General features: G+C 50.3%; 1 protein-coding gene across 1 annotated transcript in view; it reads left to right on the forward strand.

Annotated features, from left to right (window-relative positions):
* Window positions 1-22,905, forward strand: part of LOC144166984 (2-Hydroxyacid oxidase 1-like) — a 93,051-nt gene extending 70,146 nt beyond the window's left edge. The window contains exons 3-4 of the mRNA XM_077696407.1: window positions 391-542; window positions 22,690-22,905. Of these exons, the coding sequence (XP_077552533.1) occupies window positions 391-542; window positions 22,690-22,868 (331 nt within the window). The 3' untranslated portion in view covers window positions 22,869-22,905. The remainder of the gene's footprint in view (window positions 1-390; window positions 543-22,689) is intronic.
* The last annotated feature ends 279 nt before the right edge of the window (window positions 22,906-23,184 follow it).

Here is a 23,184-nt window from a genome sequence, read left to right on the forward strand (position 1 = left end):
GCAAAGGATGATAGGATAGAGTGCTCGGCTCAGTGGGCTCAAGTCATGGCGCGACTCGGCTTCACAAATGTGACGTCAGGGCCTCTCCTAACCTCTTCTTTCCTCCATGCACACGACGGACGAAGGAAGAACGGCGCTCGTGGTGCGCCGCCCTTCCTTCATCCGCCGTGTGTCTGCGCTGTGAATGGTTAATAATCGCTACGAATATAAAAACAGAAAAAAACTAGCTTGCTGTTAGTTTTGTGACTTTTTGTGCCAGCTCTGATCGGGCAAATGAATCCCGTCAATAAAGCTAATGACTGCAGAATTCAAGCAAGGTCTTGCCGCTTCAGCCGCATTTTCTCCCGCTACACCTGAAACGGCGACAACTGTGCACGTACCGCCCCGCAGGTGGCGCCTCGTGCCGAGGGTGCCGAGGAGCGTGATGAAGTGCCGCCTGAACACCAGCCTGCAGGGCCAGCCAGTGTCCATGCCGGTGTGCATCGCGCCCACTGCCCTTCACAGCCTGGCGAACCCGGGCGGCGAATTGGCCACCGCCAGAGGTCTCAAACAATAACCCACACTGCAGTCCATTGCGTCCGCACCATACGCATCGTCGCTCTTCTGGTTAAAGGCCAAGTGCACTCAAAAGTTTAACCTCTTAAAAACGTTATTTTCGTAAAGTATGCTTAAAAATACTGTAATGTGCAAATTATGACACCTGAATTACGCGTATCCGCGGCGCAAACGACCATCGAAAATATGAGATTTCGAAAGCGAAATTGAGCAGAGCGCGTCCATTATGGCCAGGATGAAGTGTTGTTCCAGCCGGCCCTGCCGCCGGGCGAGCTGGGCCGGCTGGACGGGCGGGGCAAACCTGCGGGCAACGCTTCGCCCTCGCCGCAATCCGGGGTGAAATGCGCCCAGCGGAGATCCTGTCTGGCCGTAGGAAAAGGTGCAGGGCCAGCCGCAGTGTCACTTCCGCATCGTGGTAACGCCGAGAGACGGGACTAGAAGAGGAGGAGAATGCCCATAATCGATGGAAATATTGGACAAGAAAATAATTGTTTAGGCGATCTGCCGGCAGGTGCAGCGTCGAGCGCGACGGAGCTAATTAAACGCTTCTAATTCATTAACCACGCATTTCACGAGCTTACCAGTCATGTCGCAATAGACTGACTGACTGAATAAACTTTATTGAAGGAAAGATGGAGGAAAGGGGAAGGGGAGAAAAAGATGAAAGAATCATAGGTGGAACCCTTTGTCCAGGGCTCCAGTGGCTTCTGCTCCCGTCTTCGCCCGGCTGATTAGGTCCTTTTGGATCTGTAAGTCGGGGCTGGCGAGGGCGGCCTCCCATGATTTACGGGAAGTCAGTGGCGGGTTCTTTTGGTGTTAGGCCCCTGCCCAGAGGTGTGGGCAGGCCTACGTGGCATGGAAGAGGGTAGCAGTCTCTCCGCATAGCCTGCAGTCTTCCGTGTAGTCAGGGTGCCGTTGTTGGAAAATCTTCGCCCAGCGAGATTTATGTATGAAGGTGTTTGTTTGAATCCTACGTAGCATCTGGGCTTCACTTGCTGTTCGCGATGCGGGATTGGATATGTAGCCCGCTCTTTTCTGGTATTCTGTAGGTATTCCCCGTACGTTGTGGTGCTTGGGTATCGTAAGGCGTCAGTCACAGGGGAATGGTGAGTGAAATCGCACGCTCGCCTGTTCGCCGCCTCGTTACCCGGCAGTCCCTCGTGTCCGGGGGTCCACGTAATGTTGTGAACTTTCTCGAGGGATTCCGGAAGTACCTTTCTAAGTGCAAGTGGTATTCTTCCTGCCGCTAGCATTCGCACAGCCGCTGGCGAATCGGTGATGATGTTGAGGCCGCGGCCATTTCGTTCTCCCCAGCGAATCGCGAGAAGGAGTGCTCCGGTCTCCGCGTGCTTTGTGGTGGTGTTTCGCATGGTGATGCAGTCTATGATGTCCCCTTCACGGGTGGTCACCACTAATGCCGCCGTTTCTTCGTCATACTTCGCTGCATCGACGTACACCGTATTATCGTGATGTTCAAATTTTTTGTTCAGGAAATTGACCCTGGCCTTTCTTCTTTCTACGTGGATATTAGGATGCATGTTTTTTGGAAGGGGCAGCGCTTTGATGTGGGATCGTTGTGCAGGGTTTAGGTCTGTTTCCTGCTCTTGGCGTCTGCGATCGGGTGGATCGCCTACTTGCCATAGGATCGCCCTCCCCGTGCGGGACTTTTCTAGTCGTATTCGTTGTGCTTGAAGGGTGGCGTGTTTTATCTCTTCCATGGTGTTCGTGAGCCCAAGGTGAGTGAGCTTCTCATTGGAGGTGAACTGGGGTATGTTGAGGGCAGCTTTGAACGCTGTGCGTATTATGGCGTTGATGTGCTCTTCGTCCGACTTCGTGAGATTTTGAAATGGTAGACTGTAGCCGATACGAGGGATAATCATTGCTTGTACTATTCGGACGGTGTCTTATTCCCTCATTCCATTCCGGTTGTTTGTTAGCCGCTTGATTATGCGTGCCAGTTGGGAAGATTTAGCGCGCAGTTGCGTTATGGTGGTGTCCGCTCGAGCATTTCCTTGCAGGTGCATCCCGAGTATTCTTATTTGCCTCCTCTCTGGTATGGGCGCTGTTCCTATATATAGTTGAACTGGGGTGTTTTTGGACATTTCTGTGGTGCAGTGGATTCGTAGGAATTCCGACTTTTCTGGAGCGCATTTTAGGCCGTTCTCCAAAGCAAGCTTAGATATCCAATTCACTGCATTTTGAAGATTTTGCGCCTTTTCTTGTAGGGAGCCTCGGTTTGCCCAGAGTGTAATGTCGTCTGCGTAGATCCCGTGTCCGACATTTTGGAGTCCCTGTAGTTGTTTGGCGATTTTAATCATGGTGACGTTGAATAAGAGGGGGGATATGATAGATCCTTGTGGGGTACCGATGTTCGTAGCTCTGTTCGGAACGGATCTGTTCGTAGCTCCCCTTATGCAAAAGTGCCGCCATCTACCGAGAGAAACACGAAACGAGCCCGCGACGCCATGTTGGGGGATGGCGGTCGTGGGATTGCTTGGTACGGAGTGTGTGAGGGGTTTCCTGGGCTTGGCGATCCTTTTATATTCAGATTTAGACGCAGCAAAATGAGCGACGAGTTATCTGTGGACCTTTCTCTGTTGCCCACATTTGCGAGCGACTTCGTAAATACGCATTATACATCGAAAAAACAGTCTGGCAGGCACCGGCAGGGAAGCTTTTGGAGGCTGTCGCGTTTGTTCTCCTTTTTTTTTTTTTTGATGTGAGAACGCGAAAATGGAAAGTACATCCGTGTTGGTTCGCATCCTGCGCGTTTCTCAGGAGGTCATTCCTGAAACGCTTCGAGCCGTTGCGGGCTGCCCCGAGGTTGAAATGGGGAGGGGGGCACTCCACGATATAGCTATACGCTAAGGGTCCTCTGGGACGCAGAGGACACCTACAAAAAAAAATAAAATGAAATAAACTGCATACCTTGCATTTTTAACAGCGGAGCTGTTGTAGCTGGCCGTAATGTGTAGCACGTAACCTGTGTGGCGTGTAACGCGTTAAACATTGCCCATATATTACCAATAAATTGCCAATGAATAATTAATCTACCAATACATTGCCGAGCACTGGTGAGCGCGTGCCTCGCGGTGACCGCCGGGCATCCCCAGCACACGCAAAGGTTTAGCAAAAAAAAAAAAAACTGCGAAAACCTTAGAGAGCGAGAAAATTCCGAGCGGTCGTGAGCGGGTGCCTTGCGGCGACAGCTGAGCGTCTTCTGCTCGCGCCCTGGACAACAAAACTGGGTGCACACTACCGCTTAGAAAATTAGGCTCGAAGAATTTGATCTTGGGAAAATAGGCTACGGTCGAACAGCAGGCGACGAGCGGTAAATGACCGATACACGGTTTACTACGTACGCTACTTGCGCTACTCATGGCGCTACGTGAAGGTTTCACCTCTCGCGGATCCCTTATTTCCTGTAACGTTTGGCAAATGAAAGAATGCAGAGTACTTCCATAAAAGCCCAGCGAACGTCCAGAATAAAAAGAAAACACGGGTGCGCAAAGCACGAACGGCAGACTCAAAACTCATCTCGATAAAGTACGAGCTGACCGATACAGTGCGTCTTAACTACCAGCAGGCAGGAGTGCTCGGCGGCAAATACAGGGCTCGAAAATAGCCGACTTTGTCACATTTTTAGTCCTGCACATATTATTTGTTTCGTGACTATTCATGCGATCTAGATATATTACTGCGCTAAGAAGTCGACACTCGCAAGCGACTTCACGCAGGGCTCGAAGAACGCTTCCGTTGAGAAATAAAAAAAAAGATGTGTACGCTTTTTCCGTGGTCGTGATCGTATCATCTTTGTACACGGCAGTGCTTAAGCATCTTGGACAACGATAAATGCCGACGTGTGCGTTGCTAACCCCGGACTATCATGCATACTGCGGTATCCGGAGATCCGGGAATCCCCCAATATGGCGGAAGCGCACGCGGTTCCCGCGAGAGGGCGCCAGTTTTTGCATAAGGTCTTTGGTTTGGTGGTACGTATACTGTACGTTCAAAGTAAATTTGGCCTATGTGAAATTCGAGGCAGTTGGCCTTTAAGTGCTCCAACCTGAGGAACTCTGTGCATCCAGCAATCAGCCGGGTAGGATATTTGCACTGCAAACATGCTCAGACCGCTTATGCTGGGCGATTGTTACGCAATTAATTGTCCCAATTGAAGGGCGACCAGAATTGAAGAAGGCGAATTCGTTCAAATTTCGCTAAGAGCAAACTTGTCTTGCGATTTTGTTTTAACAGAAAAAGGGCCCGATCAGCGTGTATCTCATGGTGTGCTGTGATAAAACGGCGTTTTGTGAGCAGCTAAGCTACTCACGGTTTTCAGCTGGCAGCTGAAATGGAATTGGCCAGTGTCAAAAAGTTGAATCATTTATCTATCAACGAAATTGTCATCATCTATGCTAGCCCGTGGGTCGCACTCGGTTTTGTCGGCTCGTGAAGCGATTTCGATCGTCCCTAAGAAATAAAGCGAAATGGGGGAGGAAACAATGTGGAATGATTAATTTGTAGAGAACTTCTGCGCTGGTGTGTCGCTCGTTTCCTGTTGCTCTACTAGCGCTGCTTTCGTGCAATTTAGACAGTGAGTGAGTGAGTGAGTGAGTGAGTGAGTGAGTGAGTGAGTGAGTGAGTGAGTGAGTGAGTGAGTGAGTGAGTGAGTGAGTGAGTGAGTGAGTGAGTGAGTGAGTGAGTGAGTGAGTGAGTGAATAAAGCCTGGTGCAGGAGTCCCTAGTCCGGGATGCGTGATTGAGAAAATTGCTACCTTGACGAACAGCCCCACTAGCGCTTACCCCCACTGGTTCACTTGGAACACTTTTATTCTATTGAAGGGACACTGAAGTGAATTTGCCAAGCTCCCGTTTTTACTTGCACTGAGTAGACTGGCTGAAATTAACACAGTTTTCTTGGTTTATCCGGTTGATAAGTGGGTATTAATTTTATGAAGCGCGAAAGAAGAAAGACTACCATGCGCGGTCTGCGGCGGCCGCATCAATAGGCTGTGACGACCATAGAGTTTCATACTAATATACACTAGAGGGAAATCTGGCGCCACAGTCTAGGGGAGCCGCGCTTCAGCGAGTGTTCCGTCATGTACCGGGCAGGCACATTCCACTTGTCCTTGGCATGGCTCACGAACAGGCTGAAAAGTTGCCTCTGGCTGCTAAAATAGAACAATATTACTGCAAAAGATTAATCCACTTTGTTTTATTAATATAAAATAAAGCTCCATAAATATGTATTTGTCCGGGATAATTTACAAGCTTCATGCAAGATGAACAAAAAAAAACAATGTTACCCCTTTTTATTGATTTTGGCTTCAAGACGAAAAAGAAGCCATGTGGCTAACCAAGCCAAGGAGGCGAGGAACGTCGCTAGTTACAATGGCGCCGCCCAAGGCGGCCCACGAATGCAGCGCCAGATTTCCCTCTAGTATATATTAGTATGAAACCCTATGGTGACGACGGGAGGAGATGAACCGTGATTGGACCCACCGCGGTGGCTCAGTGGCTAAGGCGTTGCGCTGCTGAGCACGAGGTCGCGGGTTCGATTCCCGGCCGCGGCGGTCGCTTTTCTGATGGAGGCGAAAAGCAAAAACGCCCGTGTGTACGAGATTTCGGCGCACGATAAAGATCCCCAGGTGGTCAAAATTAATCCGGAGCCCTCCACTACGGCGCGCCTCATCGCCTGCGTTGCGTCGGCACGTTAAACCCGACAATCAATCAAATCAATCAATGAACCGTGATTGGACGGTGTCCACGATTAGCATTCAAACAAGTTGAGGTTTCGGTTCTGTAAAACAACATGCTTGACATCCGACGGCATCGCTGGATGGGCATTCTCGATATCTCAGTAATCGTCGTACCGCGCTTCTGCCATTTTGTAGGCTGTAAAATGACTTACCATAAGCCTCCCAGGACGGCTTAGAATCGTAGCAATCACTAGCCGAGGCTTACGCAGTGGATGAACGCCCTCCGCGTCCCCGCAGACGCTCAAATGCCATGCGCTTTTACCCATACATGAAGCTTGCCTCACTCATGCCTGTATCGTAAAAAGCGTGTTCGCACCAGGCCAAGAGTCTGCTGGTTCTGGCCTGTGCCCACTGCCCGCAAGCAGTCGGTGCTTATGGCAACAGCACGCCAACGAGAACTCGCTAGCGCGCCAGTGCCAGCCTGCGCGCGTTCTGTGAACTATTTCGTGGAGCAGTGAACGTTACGGCCAAAAAATGGGGAACTCACGGTAGAAAACTTCGGCCGAAAACAAAAAAGTCAACCTACAAAAAAAAAAGAATGTACCCTCGGAGACTCGAACTTGTGACTTGCAAAATAACATACCTACCGCTGAGGACCACTCGGCAACGGGCCAGCGCAGCCAGCGTTGGAAATATAAGGTATATAATGCATAACCAGTTTACACTTTAGTTTTAGCATTTGAAGCAGCTTAGGTTACTATTTTTTGTATATCGCTCCTGCAGTAAGCGTCCCCAAAATTTCCACAATATCTCACGTATAGCAATTCCATTTCTTAGACGGAAAAGCGTTCGCAGATGTGTGGTCGTGCTGCTCACCGCTGTGCTTGTTCACGCAGCGCAAAAAGTGCTTACTGCACCCTAGTTTTACGCTGTACGGTAAAGGTTTCAGTTGATTTTATTTCCTTAGAACCTATATTTCTGGATAAAACCATCGCGAACTCAGACAAAGACGAAGGAAGTGCAACACAAGGATAGCCGCTGGTTGCACTTCCTTCGTCTTTGAGTTCGCGCTGGTTTTATCCAAGAATGTCTTTCCAACTAGCTCAACTTGCAACCTATATTTACTTCGCTGACTCTTCTCCTGCTTTCGAGTGGCCTCAGATTTTCTACTAGGGTACCAGCCAGCGAAGCGTCGCAGGTGCGCTTGTGCAGCGCTTGCGTGGAGCGATCTGGACCTGGAGCTTGATACAGTGTACAAACTAACAAAGTAAAGAAAGGCACATTCTTCCATCCACAAACGTGTCGTGGCTTAGTTTCAACTGAGCGAACGAATTGCGACGACTCGTCGGCGGCCGGCGGACTAAACGCTGGGTCGACGGACTCTGTCGGAAGGTCGGTGAGCCGTGCAGTAGCGCAGTCAAGCCAAGACATCTCCTCTTGACGCCACACGAAAACACCACAGAAAATGGGCGAGGATGCAGCGAGGAGGACAGCATTTTCTATTTGATTTTTCTACTAAATAAATTCGCGTAAGCGCACTCAGAGTGGTCAAAACATGGCCTATGGACTCCGGACTACAATTTGGCTAGTAATTCCACAATATTTACAAATCACTTGAGTATCCCTTTAAGCAACAGCTTTGCTGTTTTTCTGTTGGGTCCCTTTGGCTTAGGGGTAGAGTCGGGGGTTTTTACGCCAGTGGCCTGGGTTCGAGCCTTTCTTTTAGCTGCAACATGTGCTCCTTCGTGAATTATAGGGATTCGTGTTGAAAATAAGGATAGTTTGCTATATATTAGGTTATTTCAGCCTGTCGACACGTTTAATGGTTGTTCGAGTCTTCTGGTACGACGCGAAAAAGGGGCGAACGTGGGGTGTGTCTAGGAGACAGGGTTGTCAAATCCGCGACCGGGGATACCCTGGTTCTTGCTGGCTGCTCGGGCCCCCTTCACGAGTTGAAGCTGCAGCGTTGGGAATCTGCCCACGCGGGCGAGGAAAGTAAGACATTTTGTGCTCTGGGCCGATACAACTTCTTTTGGAAATTTCACCCGTTCCCAGTTTTTTCCGACCATCGCCTCAAGAATATGAAAGTCTTCAGTAAAGTGGGTGAGCTACTGCTAGTGCAAACTTCCGGACTGCCGGCTTTTTAGTGGCTGGAGATATGTGTTAGGATACCTTTGCCTGCCGTGGCCTTCCATACTACAGCACCGCTTGCACAGTTGCCGATTTATGGATACCTCGAAACTCCTTCGGCAGGAGATGCCTCAATTGTTGTCGTCCCGAAACTCTGTCAAAGCTGCGGAGAGGGACGAGCGCAGTAGGAGGACTCGGCGGCTGTACCTTTCCTTTATGAGTTTCCTTAATTCCTTTATGACTACGGACGCGTGACTGCACAACAGGTTGGAAAGTTCCTGAGCCACACCAGGGCAATATTGCAAGGTGGTCGGGTAATTTTACGCGGGAGAGTTCGTCCGTAAGATTTTTGCGGTGGTATCAAACGTGTCCCGATTCGCTACTTCGTTGATAGATCAGTGCAGGCGGTGCACTGGGGAAACTCGGTGGGAGAACGTTCATCCCGGCCTCCTGGAAGCACTTATTTCGCATGCCGTTCAAAACTGCTTTTCAAAAATTCACTTCTTCCGTGTTGCCCCCTCTCCCTTCCCCTCACCAGCCAACTGCCTCATACACCTCGAAGTCGGCGGTGATGCTGTCTCCTTACTACCACGAACATGAAACTGCCGCTCATCGAGCTTTGATTGCACTCACCGGACAAATTACGCATGCCCGAACTACTCCAGATCGTCGTTTAACTTGGTATAAACTTCGAACGGCAGCTCGCACGCACCGGTGCAGCTGGTAACATGTTGGCCGTCTAGGGTGGGACCAGCTTTTTCTTCATTTCTTCTTACCTTTTCACTGCTTGCCTCAGTCTTGGCCGAGGCCTTTTGCGATAAAGCCGAAACGATCACCGCATGACTTGTCATCTCACAGGACCATCTGTGCTTCATCGCTGCGCGTCAAGCTTCTATGGCGCATGGTCGATGGACGCCTCTCACACGTCGGGTCTGCTGCACGTAAACCAGTACGCCGTGCTTCAAGCATTGGAGAGCAACTCCTCAGCGCTGCGCTCCTCACGCTGGCGCCTTAAGGCCTGCCGCGACGTAGTGTCGTTGGTCCTCCTCATATCTTTGGATTCTTAGTGGGCATTTGATACCGGAGGCACCCGTACTTGTTGCACCTTTTGCGTACAAACGGGTGCCCTTTGAACTTTTACAGCCTGCCCCAATCATTTTTGCCCCAGAGGGTAGATCGCACGGTCCACTATAACAGTCATACTGGTTGTGTGCGGGTGCAGACCACACGAGGCAGCCCTCAAGGCTCGCAGCGCGGCCCCTAGTTTGGAAGATTGTGATCCAGATAGTACCGCATCCACCACCTCCATGTCGCCGGATGTACACATTCAAGCATTCACTGACGACTCGGTCGTTGTAGTCGAGGGCAAGAGGTGGCGGACGATCAACCATCTGGCCAATGAGACCCTTGAGTGAGTGTCGAAATGTGCAAGCCTCCTGATTTCCAGTGAAGAAGCGGAGCGCAGCGGGAGCCGACAATCAAACTAGGCGGCAGGTCACGCGTCACGGAATTGAAGCTACTGGAATTCGTCTTCGACAGGCACTGGACATTCGTTGCGCACACGAACCGCGCCCACGCTGGCTTGAAGGAGGGGAACTGCCGTTTTGTAGATGCGACCTTGTTGATAATCTCTGCAAACTTCCTGAGAGTCCGTCGATGTTGTGATGACTGTGTCCTTGTTAACACTGTTATGTGAACTATGGCTGCTTCTTCGGCAGTATCGATGGCTGCAGTCTTGACTGCCCGGTGTATAATAATAGGAGAGGCCAATGGCCGCGACGCCCCAGTGATACGGTGGTGGTTCCAATTAAAAAATGGCGATATCAGGAAGACGAAGCAGCTCGACACCGACGATGATGATCTCATCGGTGCGGCGATGATGATGGTGCATAAAGTTTCACCATCTTCCCCGGCCAAAATGAAGCCGTTGTCAGTCCGCCTCCGTAACGACATTGTGTTCATTCCTGTTGGACGCAGTGAGGCCATCAGTTAGGGAAGCTGCCGCAGGCCCTGTGTTTTGAACATACGCGAAGAGTGTGCTTAGCGCACGTAGCCACGCTGAAATTCGTAGCCAGTTTTGAACGGTCTTCTACACGGAGAGAGAGAGAGAGAGAGAGAGAGAGAGAGAGAGAGAGAGAGAGAGAGAGAGAGAGAAGAAACTTTAATGAGCAAAAATAAATTGTCGGGTGGCTTCCAAGTCCGGAAGTCCATGGGCTGTCCTGGCTCTGTCCGCTCGGTCAACCAAGATCAAGCTGGACAACATGCTCTCCCACCGATCACGGGAAGGGTTGGGAATGGGGGGAAGGTGGGGGTTTTGGTCGCACTCCCAGACGATGTGGTAGAGGGTGCCTGAATTGCCGCAAAAAGCACACTCCGGGGAGTATTGTGTGGGGAATAGATGATTTAATCGTACTGAATTTGGGAACGTGTTTGTTCGAATTCGTCTGAATGTGTTTTTCTGCATTTTAGACAAACTGCGTTGGACAGGAGGGAAAGGTCCTTCTACCTAATCTATAATATTCGGTTATTTCCTGGAAGGTCTCAATCGGCCTTGGACTGTGCTCCTCCTCTGGGGCCCGGTTGATGAGAGCGCGGGCCAATGCATGGGCTGTGTCATTTGGCGCTGGTGGACAAGCACACGCAGAAGATTGCCACGACGCACCAGAATCCATGCATCGACGCACGACTGGCGCACCTGTGGGAAGCCAGACGCAGCCTCACGAAGCGTTGGAAGCGGCAGCGACATAATAGGAAATTGCGGAAGAAGATTAATGAAATTAGCAGGAAAACAGCTGAGTATGCCGCCGAGCTGTGTAAAGAGAGTTGGCTCAGCCTCTGTGACGATCTGCGCGGGACACTGTCTACCCGTAAGACTTGGCAATTGCTCCGCCATCTCATAGACCCACTGGCCAGCAAAAGCGCTACCAACCGAAGCCTGGCGCGCACATTAAGCAACTACGCAGGAGGTGCAGCAAAAGCGCTACCAACCGAAGCCTGGCGCGCACATTAAGCAACTACGCAGGAGGTGCGAAGAAACTAATGGAAGACCTCAAAGACAGGTACCTGAATACGGAGAAGAGTGTGGAGCAACCTGGGCCGTACAGAGGCACCTCTAATGAAGTCTTGGACAGGCCTTTCATCGACTCAGAATTACGAACGGCCATTTCTGAAAGTAATAGACGCAGTTCCCCAGGGCCGGACACTATTACTTACAGACTCCTCAACAACCTGAGCGACAAATCCAGACAAGAGCTCCTTGGACACATGAACAGTGCCTGGGAAAGCGGCGTTTTGCCAGGCAGCTGGAAGGAGGCGGAAGTCCGGTTCATCCCCAAGGCTGGGAAGTCACCACACATAGATAACTTACGGCCGATCTCCCTTACGTCCTGCGTGGGCAAGGTTATGGAAAGAATAGTGTTGAATAGGCTGCAAAAACATCTGGACAGTACTGATCAGATGCCGGACTCTATGTTCGGATTTCGGAGGCACCTAAGCACGCAGGACGTACTGCTGCAACTGAAGGAAGAGGTCATGAAACAAGCCACCAAGCAATCGCCTAGAGCAATCTTGGCGTTGGACCTCAAAGGAGCGTTTGACAACGTCTCCCACGCTAGCATCCTAGCCAACCTTCAGGACACAGGCTGCGGAGAGCGGGCATACAACTATGTGCGGGATTTCCTGACAGGCCGCAGCGCTCGAATCAAGGTGGGGGAAAAGGTATCTGCACCCATAGTGTTGGGAAGTAAGGGGACCCCACAGGGATCCGTCCTGTCGCCTCTTCTCTTTAATATGGCACTATTAGGCCTGCCCAAGGCGCTCGGGGTAGTCGATGGTTTGGGGCACGCGCTCTACGCCTACGACATTTCGCTCTGGACGACGAAGGCGGGCTCCTCAGGGTGGATTCAAGATACGCTGCAAGCAGGCGCAGATGTGGTTAGTAAATACGCGAAGGAGTGTGGACTGCGATGTTCGCCTCAAAAATCTGAACTGGTGGTTGTCCGCCCTCGGGCGCCCAAGACACAGAAGGAAGACGTGAAGGTGGTCATAGAGGGAGAAGACATCGTTCCAGGGCCCAGTGTTAAGATTCTGGGGCTCACCATCCAGGCAGACAACAAGGCCACTACGTCTGTGCGCAAGCTTATGCACTCCTCAGGACAGATCCTGCACATGCTTCGGCGGGTGGCAACAAGGTGGAGACGACTGAAGGAGAACGACACCCTGAGGCTGGTACAAGCCTTTGTGGTGTACGCCACACCTTACCTCCTGATGAACAAAGGAGAAAAGAGCCAGGTGGACACAGTAATACGCAAGGCGGTGAAACAAGCCATCGGAGTTCCCATAAGTGCGTCGACGGACAAGCTCCTCCAGATGGCTCTACACAATACAGTGGACGAGCTGGTTGAGGGCCACCTATCCAGCCAAAAACAGAGGCTGAGTCACACTAAGGCGGGCCGCCGTATCCTGGGTAGAATCGGCTGGAGCGTGGCAGAGCTGACCGATCGAGAACAGCTTGCGGACAAATGGCTAGACGCAATCAAGACCAAGCCTCTCCCAAAGAACATGAATCCGGCTCACCATGGCGGCAGGCGTGAGGCTAGGGCTCGTGCCCTCAACAGGCTACTGGAGAGCGAAAACGGTGTCGTCTTCACGGACGCCTCGAAAAACAAGGGGACGACTAGAGCAGTGGCGGTGGTGACAACTAGGGGCGAGCTGCTTACAAGCGCATCGTTTCAAGTCAGAGATGTGGAAGAAACGGAAGAGTTGGCAATTGCCCTAGCCCTGACCCTTCCGGGAATTTCCAAGGTTGTCACCGACTCCCAGCAGGCGTACAGGAACTTCCAGTCAGGCTGGGTGTCCCGGCGGGTACTTCGCATCCTGAGGGACAAAACACCTCCAGAGAGCCATGTTGAATTAGTATGGGTTCCAGCCCACTCCTTGGTGGAGGGCAATGAGTTTGCCCACCGACAGGCCCGCGCGTTAACGTACCGGGCAACGGCTGAGGAGGAGGCCAGAGGTGAAGCTATAGTGACCTACAGAGAGATAGTGCGGCACTATCGACAGGATAGGCAGAAACTTCCTGCCCCGCACCCAGAACTCACGCGGGAGCAGCAAGTACTGTATCGACAGATTCAGTCAGGATCTTTCCCTCACCCTCGCTTACTGAACAGCATGTTCCCAAATCAGTACGACAAGACTTGCCCGTTATGCAAGCAGCTCGGTACTCTTCGCCACATGATAGGAGAGTGCGACGTCAGCCCAAAACACCCACCCCTCATCAGCAACTCCTCCACTAAGAACCCCACCCTTACCCCTAGCGAGCGATGGGAGATCTTGCTGTCCAGCCCCGCCTTGGACGATCAGCTACGGCTGGTTACCAGGGGCCAGGTGGCGAAGACAGCATATGGAATCCTGTGAAGAGGGATCCACTCTCATCCAGCGCGTTTTGCGCTGACATGCTGTGCAATTAAAGTTGTTCCTCCTCCTCCTTGCCCGGGAGATCGGAGTGGGCAGGGGTACAGACGATTCTGACCGTGCGAGAGGGAAGGGTTTTGCTCAGGAGGCGCAATTCTGTTGAAGAAACTGCTCCAGTCGCGTAGCTTCTGCATGCCGCTTGACAATCGGTGATTATCGTAATCGCGGTGGTTTCTGTTATGGCCAAGGCAATCGCCACTTCTTCCGCTTCCTGGTTAGAACCGGCCTTGATTGTGAGACTGGTGAGTGGTTGATCCCTTGAGGTGACCACTGCAACCGCTGCTCCCCGGTAACGCTAGTATCGGGCGGCATCAGTGTACACTGCTGAGGAGTCTTTGGAATACCGCTTGTCGAGGGCCGCTGCTCTGGCTTTTCTCCTCCCCTCATGATGGTCCGGGTGCATATTCTTTGGGAGGTTGGCGATGTAGACATTCTTTCTGATTTCTGATGGAAGCATCTGCGGTTGCTGTTTCTCCTGAGCCTGCCATTTATATGTAGCCAACATTAGTCGCCCCGCAGTGGAGAAGGCTAATCGCAGTTTGTGGTTTGCGGGGTGGGCCTCAATAAGTTCTTCGGCAGTGTTGTGAAGGCCGAGACTGAGCAGGCCGGCCGTGGAGGTACTCACGGGTAATCGCAAAGCTTGCTTGTAGGCTTTTCGGATGATTATGTTTACTTTTTAGAGTTCTGCCTTAAATATCCGGGAGATGACAAAGGCTTGCACGAGTCGTATTATGTCCTGCTCCTTCATGCCGCGCTGTCTGTTGGAGATTCGGCGAATCATGTGCGTTACTTGTTCTGCTGAGTGCTTAAGGTGGTTCACCAGGATAGTGTTCTTGGCATCCGCTTGGATTATTAGCCCGAGAATTTTGAGGTGTTTGCAAGGGTTTATAGTGTGGCCGTCCAGTTTGATCTGAATGTCATTGCAGTCCTTGGCGGTGCCTTTTTTCCTGACTAGTCGTAGCTCTGATTTTTGCGGGGAGCAGGAAAGGCCACATTCCTGGGCATATTGGTTAACAATTTCGCCTGCCTGTTGAAGGCTGTGTTGAAGGCCACCCAGTGAATCAGAGCCAGTCCAAATTGTTATGTCGCCTGCGTACAAGGCGTGTTTTATATCGGGAACCTCGTTGAGTCGCCTCGGAAGATCGAGTAGTGCTAGGTTGAAAAGCAGGGGGGATAACACTGATCCCTGAGGGTTCCCCCTGTCTCCGAGGTGGATAGGGGCTGAGGAGACGTCTCCAGCTCTCAGTACTGCCACGCGGTTCGAGAGGAAGTCCGCGATGTAGTCGTATGTTCGTTGTCCACATCCCGTTCCGGCCAGGCGCTGTAGGACTGCAGTATGTGCCACGTTGTCGAATGCCCCCTTGAGGTCCAGGGCGAGGATGGCTCTTGGGGAGTGGCGGGAGGCTGGAGCTACGATGTCTTCCTTAAGCTGTATTAGCACGTCTTGTGTTCCAAGGTGCTGGCGGAATCCGTACATAGTGTTTGTCATCTGACCTGTGTGGTCCAAGTGTTTTTGAAGCCTCACGAGTATGATGCGTTCTAAACTTTTGCCCACACAAGAAGTGAGAGATATCGGCCTCGGGTTGTCTATGTGAGGAGGTTTGCCCGGTTTAGGGATCATCCGGACTTCCGCTGTTTTCCAGGCGATAGGGAGTTTGCCAGAGCGCCAACAGGAGTTAAAATGGTCTGTGAGGCTTTGCATGGCTCTGTCGTCAAGGTTTAACAGGAGATAGGTGATTTTATCTTGCCCAGGTGTGCTGGCTCGCTTGCTTTCGGCGATGGCTGCTCGAACCTCGTGCAGTTGGATGTCCCGGTCGAGCAAGGGATTGGGGGTCCCAGTGTACGGTAAAGATGGAGATCCATTCCCGGCCTTGAGGTACTTGGTTGTAAGATCTCTAATGAGGTCTTCCGTCGTGCCTTGGTAAGAATTGAGAGTTTCAGTTAAAGTGCACCTGCTTTCACTCTTCCTTTTCAGCGGGTCAATTAGGTATCGAAGCAACCGCCATGTCTTCCGGGTGGACAATGTTCCTCGAAGACTGTCACACATTGTCAACCAGTTTTCCTTGCATAGCGAATTTGCATAATCCGCCGCTTCCTTGTTAAGTTGTGCTATACGCAGCTTAAGTTTTGTGTTATGTCGCTGCTTTTTCCACCTACGCGTAAGGCTGTGTCGTGCTTCCCAAATATGCAACAGCTTGGAGTCGACGTACGGGATTTGGTAAGAAGAGGTTATAGTCTTTGTGGAGGTCTTCATGTCTTGAATGAGTTCATGGGCCCACTGGTCATAAGTGAGGTCCTGTGATGGAATCTCGCGCTCCCTCCGGATTTTGCGGAAAGTGTGCCAATCAGTGATATGCGCCGAACCAATAGGGGTATTGTAGTCCATACCCTTAACTTGTATTTTGATAATGTCATGATACGACCCTAAAGATTCTGTTGTGTTGATCCAGGGGGCTTCTTGGACGTTGTGAGTGATTGACAGGTCAGGGCATGTGTCCCTCGTCACACTGTTCCCAGTCCTTGTGGGAGTATTTATGTCGTTGATAATTAAAAGGTCTTGATCTTCTATGGCTGTTACAAGCTCCAAACCTCTTTTAGTGCTGTAGCAATAGCCCCATGGCTGATGAGCAGCGTTAAAGTCTCCTAGTATGAGGACTGGGGAACCGCCAGCGATTTGAAGCGCGGCTTTGATTGTGTCTTCAATTTTTGTTGGCCTGCAGTACATGTTAAGTATGAACAGGCTCTTCTTGTTTTGGGAGGAACGAGGGATAAGCTCGGCGAGCGTGTGGTGACACTCCTTTTGAGGGAGAAGGTGCTGCGTGGGCGAGATGGATTTTCGAATTAAAGTTGCTGTAGATTTGCCTGTGGGATCTATATGTGATACATACTCCGGTAATTTTGCGGGGACATTAGTTTCTTGAATTACGAGCACGCCCGGGAGTGGGTTCCAAGTTGACAGGTATTGCTGGAGCGTACCGGCCTTGTTTTTGAACCCTCTACAGTTCCATTGCAGGACTGTAGTATCACACTGCCGATTGTTTGTGCGCCCATCGTTAACAGAAGTAGGGTCTTGGTTTTCAACTATCGATGCTCGGGAATATGGCGATTGCCTCTTGCGGAGTGAGCTGCTTTCTATATTCTCTACTCGGGCCTGGAGTTGTTCTATTTTTGCCGATTGCAGGTCTATACGGGCTTATTGTCCGTCAATCTGCGCTCCTTGTTGTGTGACGAGTTCCTTAAAGTGAGCGATCTGCCGACATTGTTCGGCGAGTTGTGCACTAATTTGGTTCAGCAGAGTTGCAACAGATTCGATGGAGTTGGGCTCGGCTTCTTGTTCTGTCGGGCTTGGGCTGGGATTTGCATTTGACTCAGGAGGAACTGGCTTTGCCTGTCCTTGGATTGCGGGTGTTGTCGCCGTGCTTGAGCAAGCACTGGCCTCCTGAGCAACAGGAGGGGGAGTTATCGTTGGGGCTTGGGGCGAAGTGTCCATGGCAGAGCTACTTTCTGCCAAACGCTTCCCCGGCCTTTTGCGTTTCTCGGTATTGGGTTGCTCACATTTCCTACGAAGCTCGGCTAACTCGGCACATATCTCGTCAACTTTTCTCTCTAAGCGCTCACAGTTTTGGCATGACGGCTGCTTAATATGTACGGGCTGATTTAGATTGGCAATAGGAAAGGTGCAAGCAGTGGGAGAAGCGATGTTAGCCCAGCTCACCTGCCTAGTGGTGCTGCCGCCACTTGAAGAACGGCTGCGGGATCTTGACTGGGACCGGGACCGCGATCGAGAGTTCCTTCGCGATGAAGAGGAGGAGCCCCGGCGGACCGGGGTGATCCCGGGTCTCCCTCGACGGCGGCCACGCGGTGGTGCAGGCTGCAGTTGGTCCACCGGAGCCTGGGATGCTGCACGTTGTCGCACCAGCTCCTTCTGTCGCTTGACTACGGTTCGCAGAACCGTTGTGGGCAGCCCTTAGATGCCGTGAGGTGCTCCCCCTTGCACAGGGAGCAGAGCAGTGCTCGCACACGTGGACATCAACAGGGTCTCTGGTTCCACAGGTGGGGCACGCCTGCACGTTGGGGCATGGACAGGCCGTGGATCGATGGCCCAGTTCGTGGCAGATGGTGCAGGCAGGAACCGTCTTCCTATACAAGTAGCAATGGTGTTCAGCTCCCAGGTGGTACACTTACAACGGCACCTTTTTTCCCAGGATTGTTATGATTACTGTAGTTGAATTGCCGAGCCTTCTACAGGCGATGAACTCAAATCCAGGGAGGAAGATGTTCTCGAGAATTTCTTGGCTTGAGTAGTGCAGGGGGATGTCGTGGATGACCCCCTTGACTGAATCGTCCGGGGCGATACCGTAAAGTTGTACTGGGTAGATGGTCCCTCCAAACATAACTTGTTTCAGGCGGTGGAGCGCTGCCGCTGCCTCGCGGTGGGATGTGCTCACCGATGCCGTATTTTGAACACCGTCGATGCGAAGACGGAACTCTGCCTTGCGCCACGTGAGCTTTGTTGCCCGGAGTATGACTTCTGAGAGCTCCGTTTGACTAACTTTGACGAGATTCAGGCCGCCCTGGGGTCTTATGACGAGCTTGTAGTCGTTGAAAGGCAGGGGAGGTGGTTTCGGCTTCCCGGTGGGTTGAACGGTAGGCTTCATTGCCAGCTTGGTCGGGGTTAGGTCTGGCTGCTGAGTGGTTTCTTCATGCGGCATCGTTGGGCCCGACTCACGACGTCGATCCATTTCGAGCTTGCATCGCCCGTAGACGGGTTCTCCGCGGTGTAATCCCCTTCATCGGATGTCTGGTAAGCCATGACGTCCTCGGCATCGCTTGAGTTTTCGTCCAGGTGGCTCGGCGAAAGCGCCAAGCACGCGGCGGAGCTCGACATTGTGCGCACTCGTCGCTAAGCCGACCCCAGTGGAAGTAGGCCTAGCTCGCCGATGAGGAAAGTTGAGCGTGAATTAGTGTAATATTCACTTATGGTTAAACACTTCGTATATTCGCACGCACAATAACTTCACGGACACGATGGATTGGTTGTAAACGTCCATACGTTGGGAATTCCGCGTCTCTAAATGGAAATCTGCGGGCCCATGCGAGGCACGTCATCACTACACGGATGTGAGTTCTTGAAATGTATATACTGCGTCCCGAAAACAGTTTCTTCGGACCTTCCGCCCATTTATCCAGCTTCGCGCTTTGATAATTTGACTGTCTGTCAGGTGCCTCCTTGTTCTTGAACGTTGCCTGCCTCGTTGCCTCGTAAGTGCCTTCTTTGTGCACTTTGTGTGCATGTGCGGCTGCAATCTTCTTTACATGCCTCAGCGAACCGTCAGGACCCCGCTGTTCAGTTTCATGAATCGCTTGTCTGTCGGTCAATTATATGTGCGCCTCATCTGGCCCTCTCAACATTGCTGACAGAACATTGATGGCCTCGTGCTTGAGACATTCCCTGGACGTAGCTTGTGCCGACGTCACGGGAGCCTGACGTGCGCGTGGTCATGTCGATGGATTAATGGAAAGCACACAAGAGCAAGGCATCTTCTGTTTGAAGTTCAATTACAGCCAATGAAGACGACATATATCACGTTCTCCTTCTGGTAAGAAATCTGATGGTGGCGAAGATTCCTGCAAGAAGACTTCTTTATTCGAAGTCAGTGTCAAAAACTCCCAAGTTTGTAGACAAATTCAATGTCTCGAAGATGTGAAACAACTGCAGGGTGTCACATGTTTGGCCTTTCAATTGATAATATATTAGGCACATGACATGAATTTTGTCTTCGTAATCAATGCTGGTAGCAAATTCATAGTTTGACTGTTCAATGCCAATAAACGGTTTGATTTCTGCTTTCAGCAATTTCAATCTAACTTCTGTTTTTCGTAACTCCTGCAGAAAGTTCGTTGCACATCGCTAGCATCACTGGTCGCCAGGGGCAAGCCTAATGTTGCTTGTGGTCTGTGCAACAGTCTTTGAGCGATTATGCTCTCTTGTTCTTTTTCGGTATTTCGTTTATGACGGCGCACCATAGACGGATTGGTACTCTGCACATGCTCAAAAGGTAGCACGTCTTTCGTCGCGCGATCCTCCGCGAAATTCTGCTCGCTCTTTCTGGAATCACTGCCACAACCGATCGAGAGAGAAGTTGTCGGAGGTGAGTGTGTGCATCGTCTGCTCTGTCCATCACGCGTCGGTCGAATTTCGGTAGCACCGCCGTGGATCTGTTTTCGGCATCGTAGGGGTCGTCCTTCAAAAGGACGAAGTTCGGAAGACTCCGAATCGCAGAAAGGAGGGCCTTCATCCGGGGCTTCGGCACCAAAATTAAAAATAGTAGGAGACACCAAGGACTGCGACGTCCCGGTGATGTGGTGTTGGTTCTATTTACAAAATGACGGTATGAGGAAGACGAAGTAGCTCAAGCTAGAGCTGCTCACGCGAGTACAGTCACCCATACTGATGATGTCATCGGTGCAGCGATGGTGATTATGCCTTAACTGTTATTTCCTGTCCGTACATTTACTCACACACAGGCTACATGGGCCGGGTAGTGCGAACGTGTCCACATAGAAAACATTCAGCTCGCTTTTATATTTGGTGGGCATGCTTCGTGAGTGAGAAACTTCCTTCACCTAATATAATTCTGCAGTGGCCGCAATTTATTTATTGTTACTGCTATATTCGGAATTGAACAATGAAAAAATGTTTCTTTTTCTCTTACAAGGTAAACGATACTGCTGAATGCCGAAATTAAATAATTAGTTTTACGCCTCTGTAGCCTGGTATTGTCCTCATTTCCTGTGGAATGCCTTAGTTCACATTTTGCTATTAATAATAATAATAATAATAATAATAATAATAATAATAATAATAATAATAATAATAATAATAATAATAATCAATCAATCAATCAATCAATCAATCAACCTTTATTTTTGGTGCCCAGGAACAACCCTAGGGTCTTGGTACTGGTACACCATATACAAGCATTCATAAAAACAAACTAAAATCGAGACAACACAACACATAAAACCATATATATGAAAGAAACAATAAAGTAAAAATAGTTACAGAGATCCCAGAAAGCAAAACAGCAAAAAAAAAAAGAAGCCTAGTGTTAGAAGCCATGACACCCGGCCAGAATAATAATAATCAATCAATCAATCAATCAACCTTTATTTTTGGTGCCCAGGAACAACCCTAGGGTCTTGGTACTGGTACACCATATACAAGCATTCATAAAAACAAACTAAAATCAAGACAACACAACACAGAAAACCATATATATGAAAGAAACAATAAGATAAAAATAGTTACAGAGATCCCAGAAAGCAAAACAGCAAAAAAAAAAAAGGAAGCGTAGTGTTAGAAGCCATGACACCCGGCCAGCAAAACATTGGAGGCACGTGAATAATAATAATAATAGTGTTTATTGATTCCATAAAAACAGAATACAAATGCGGGTCTGCCAAGGCAACAAGGGCTTGAAGGGCTGTTCCCGGCAGCACGCAACACGTCTCAAACCAACAAACAGGCAAAAGTTGTAAAAAAATGATAATTTAGAGAAAAAAAAAGAACAAAAAAAATAAAGCAGCACTGTTAAAGGCGATAGTGAGGTTCTATGAGACTGTTTTTAATTTTCCTTCGACTATTCATCGAAAAGAAGTCGTCTGGCAAAAATTAAGGAACATCGGGACATAGTATTCGCGAACATGTTCACCAAATATAGTTCTAGTTCGTGGCAAAAGAAAACGATCGCGAGGCCGTAAATTCCGCACAGGAGTGTACGGCTGGCAAAATTGCAGAGACCAAATATACTCAAGTACAATTGTTTGTTTAAACAACAAGGTAAAATCGGGCAAGCGCAAAACACGAAAGACATCTTTGTTATCAAGATCTGGTGTACCATACAAAACGTGTTTGAGTATCCAGCTACTGAAAAGAGTATTGCCACCGTGTTTGAGTATTGCCACCAGCTACTGAAAAGACGCTGCTTACATTGCCTCTCTGGTATTATGTAATTTCATCCAACCAACGTTACACATTTTTCATCACTCCCTGCATTTTAAAGTAGTCTTCTGCCACTCCTCCCGCAATTGCTTCACGCCTTGTTACGAATCTGCCAGCGCCGCCGTACTGTCCCGCATCACTCCTCGGCTGTGCGGCGAAGCCCCTGCGTGCTCCTTCGAAAACAGGCGCACTTGTAGCGTTTGACCGTTATCGCTTTTGGGTATAAATAGAGCTGCCCAAGCGTTGTAACTCATTCCTGTTAGAGCAGCGAATCGATGCTGTCGCTCTGCTCGAGTCCTGTATTGTAACCTCGCCCGTCGGGGCATTGTTCTTTGGCTTCGGTTCACCTCTCGCTATGAAGTAAACAGTTACGTCAGCCTACGGCTTCTGGACTTCTTCACGGCTGCAACAGCGGCTGGCCGCTCGCATCATACACGCTACCACTCGTATGTCGGAGGCCACGGAGCTCGGATCGGGTGCCCCCACTCGGTCGCAACAGCCTATACTTTACAAATAACTTGGCAACCCGCGCTTCCCCGTTGTTTTTCACTAGGCATTTATTTTACGGTTCGTGCATGAAAGGACAATACTTCAAGTCTTAGCATGTTTATGATTACAAACAGTAATCATAAGCGGCAACCGAATAGCCTACATTAACATTCGGCGCACCTATTAATAGAAAGAACTAAACTGTATATGGAGTCAGTTTTTGCTCCCAAGGGCACAAGCATGCGCAGGTGTAAAAGGAAGTAAAAGCAATGATGTTGTTATCACTACAGCATTTGTTAATTCCATTGATCCACTGCTGCTTCATGTCTTGTTTCAGCCGCTGCTTCTGCTGGCAGCCTGATGGTCCTGAGCAGCTTCAGCTCGGCGTCAATGGCTGAAGTGCGAGGAGCGGCTCCCGAATGTCCCCTTTGGCTGCAGGCGAGTAAAATTTCGGAGGACTGCTTGCCAAATCTGGCACATTTACGAGCACTCACCATTAAAGATACCCTGAAGTGATTTGTAAACACTGCGGAATAACTTGCTGAAATTGTAGTCTGCATGGCTGACGAGTAAAGCGCAAAACCTCGCACAAAGGACGAAGGAGCCTCTTCATTTGTGTATTTTTTTAAAGTCCGAATAAATCGGTGGTCTGTAGCCTCTAGACCATGCTTCATCCCGCCCTAGCTGCGTTTACGGGACTTCATTTAAAAATGCTCTCCTCCTCTCTGCATTCTCCTTGCCGATTTTCTTTGACGTTTCGTATGTTATTCGCTCGAGCTGGCTTGGTTTGGCTGCTCGCCGACCCTCCGACAGAATACGCGGCCCAGTGTTT

This window comes from Haemaphysalis longicornis, unplaced genomic scaffold (assembly GCF_048455015.1).
Source record: "Haemaphysalis longicornis isolate Haplotype H1 unplaced genomic scaffold, Haemaphysalis longicornis Haplotype H1 scaffold_2, whole genome shotgun sequence".
Lineage (NCBI taxonomy): Eukaryota > Metazoa > Arthropoda > Arachnida > Ixodida > Ixodidae > Haemaphysalis > Haemaphysalis longicornis.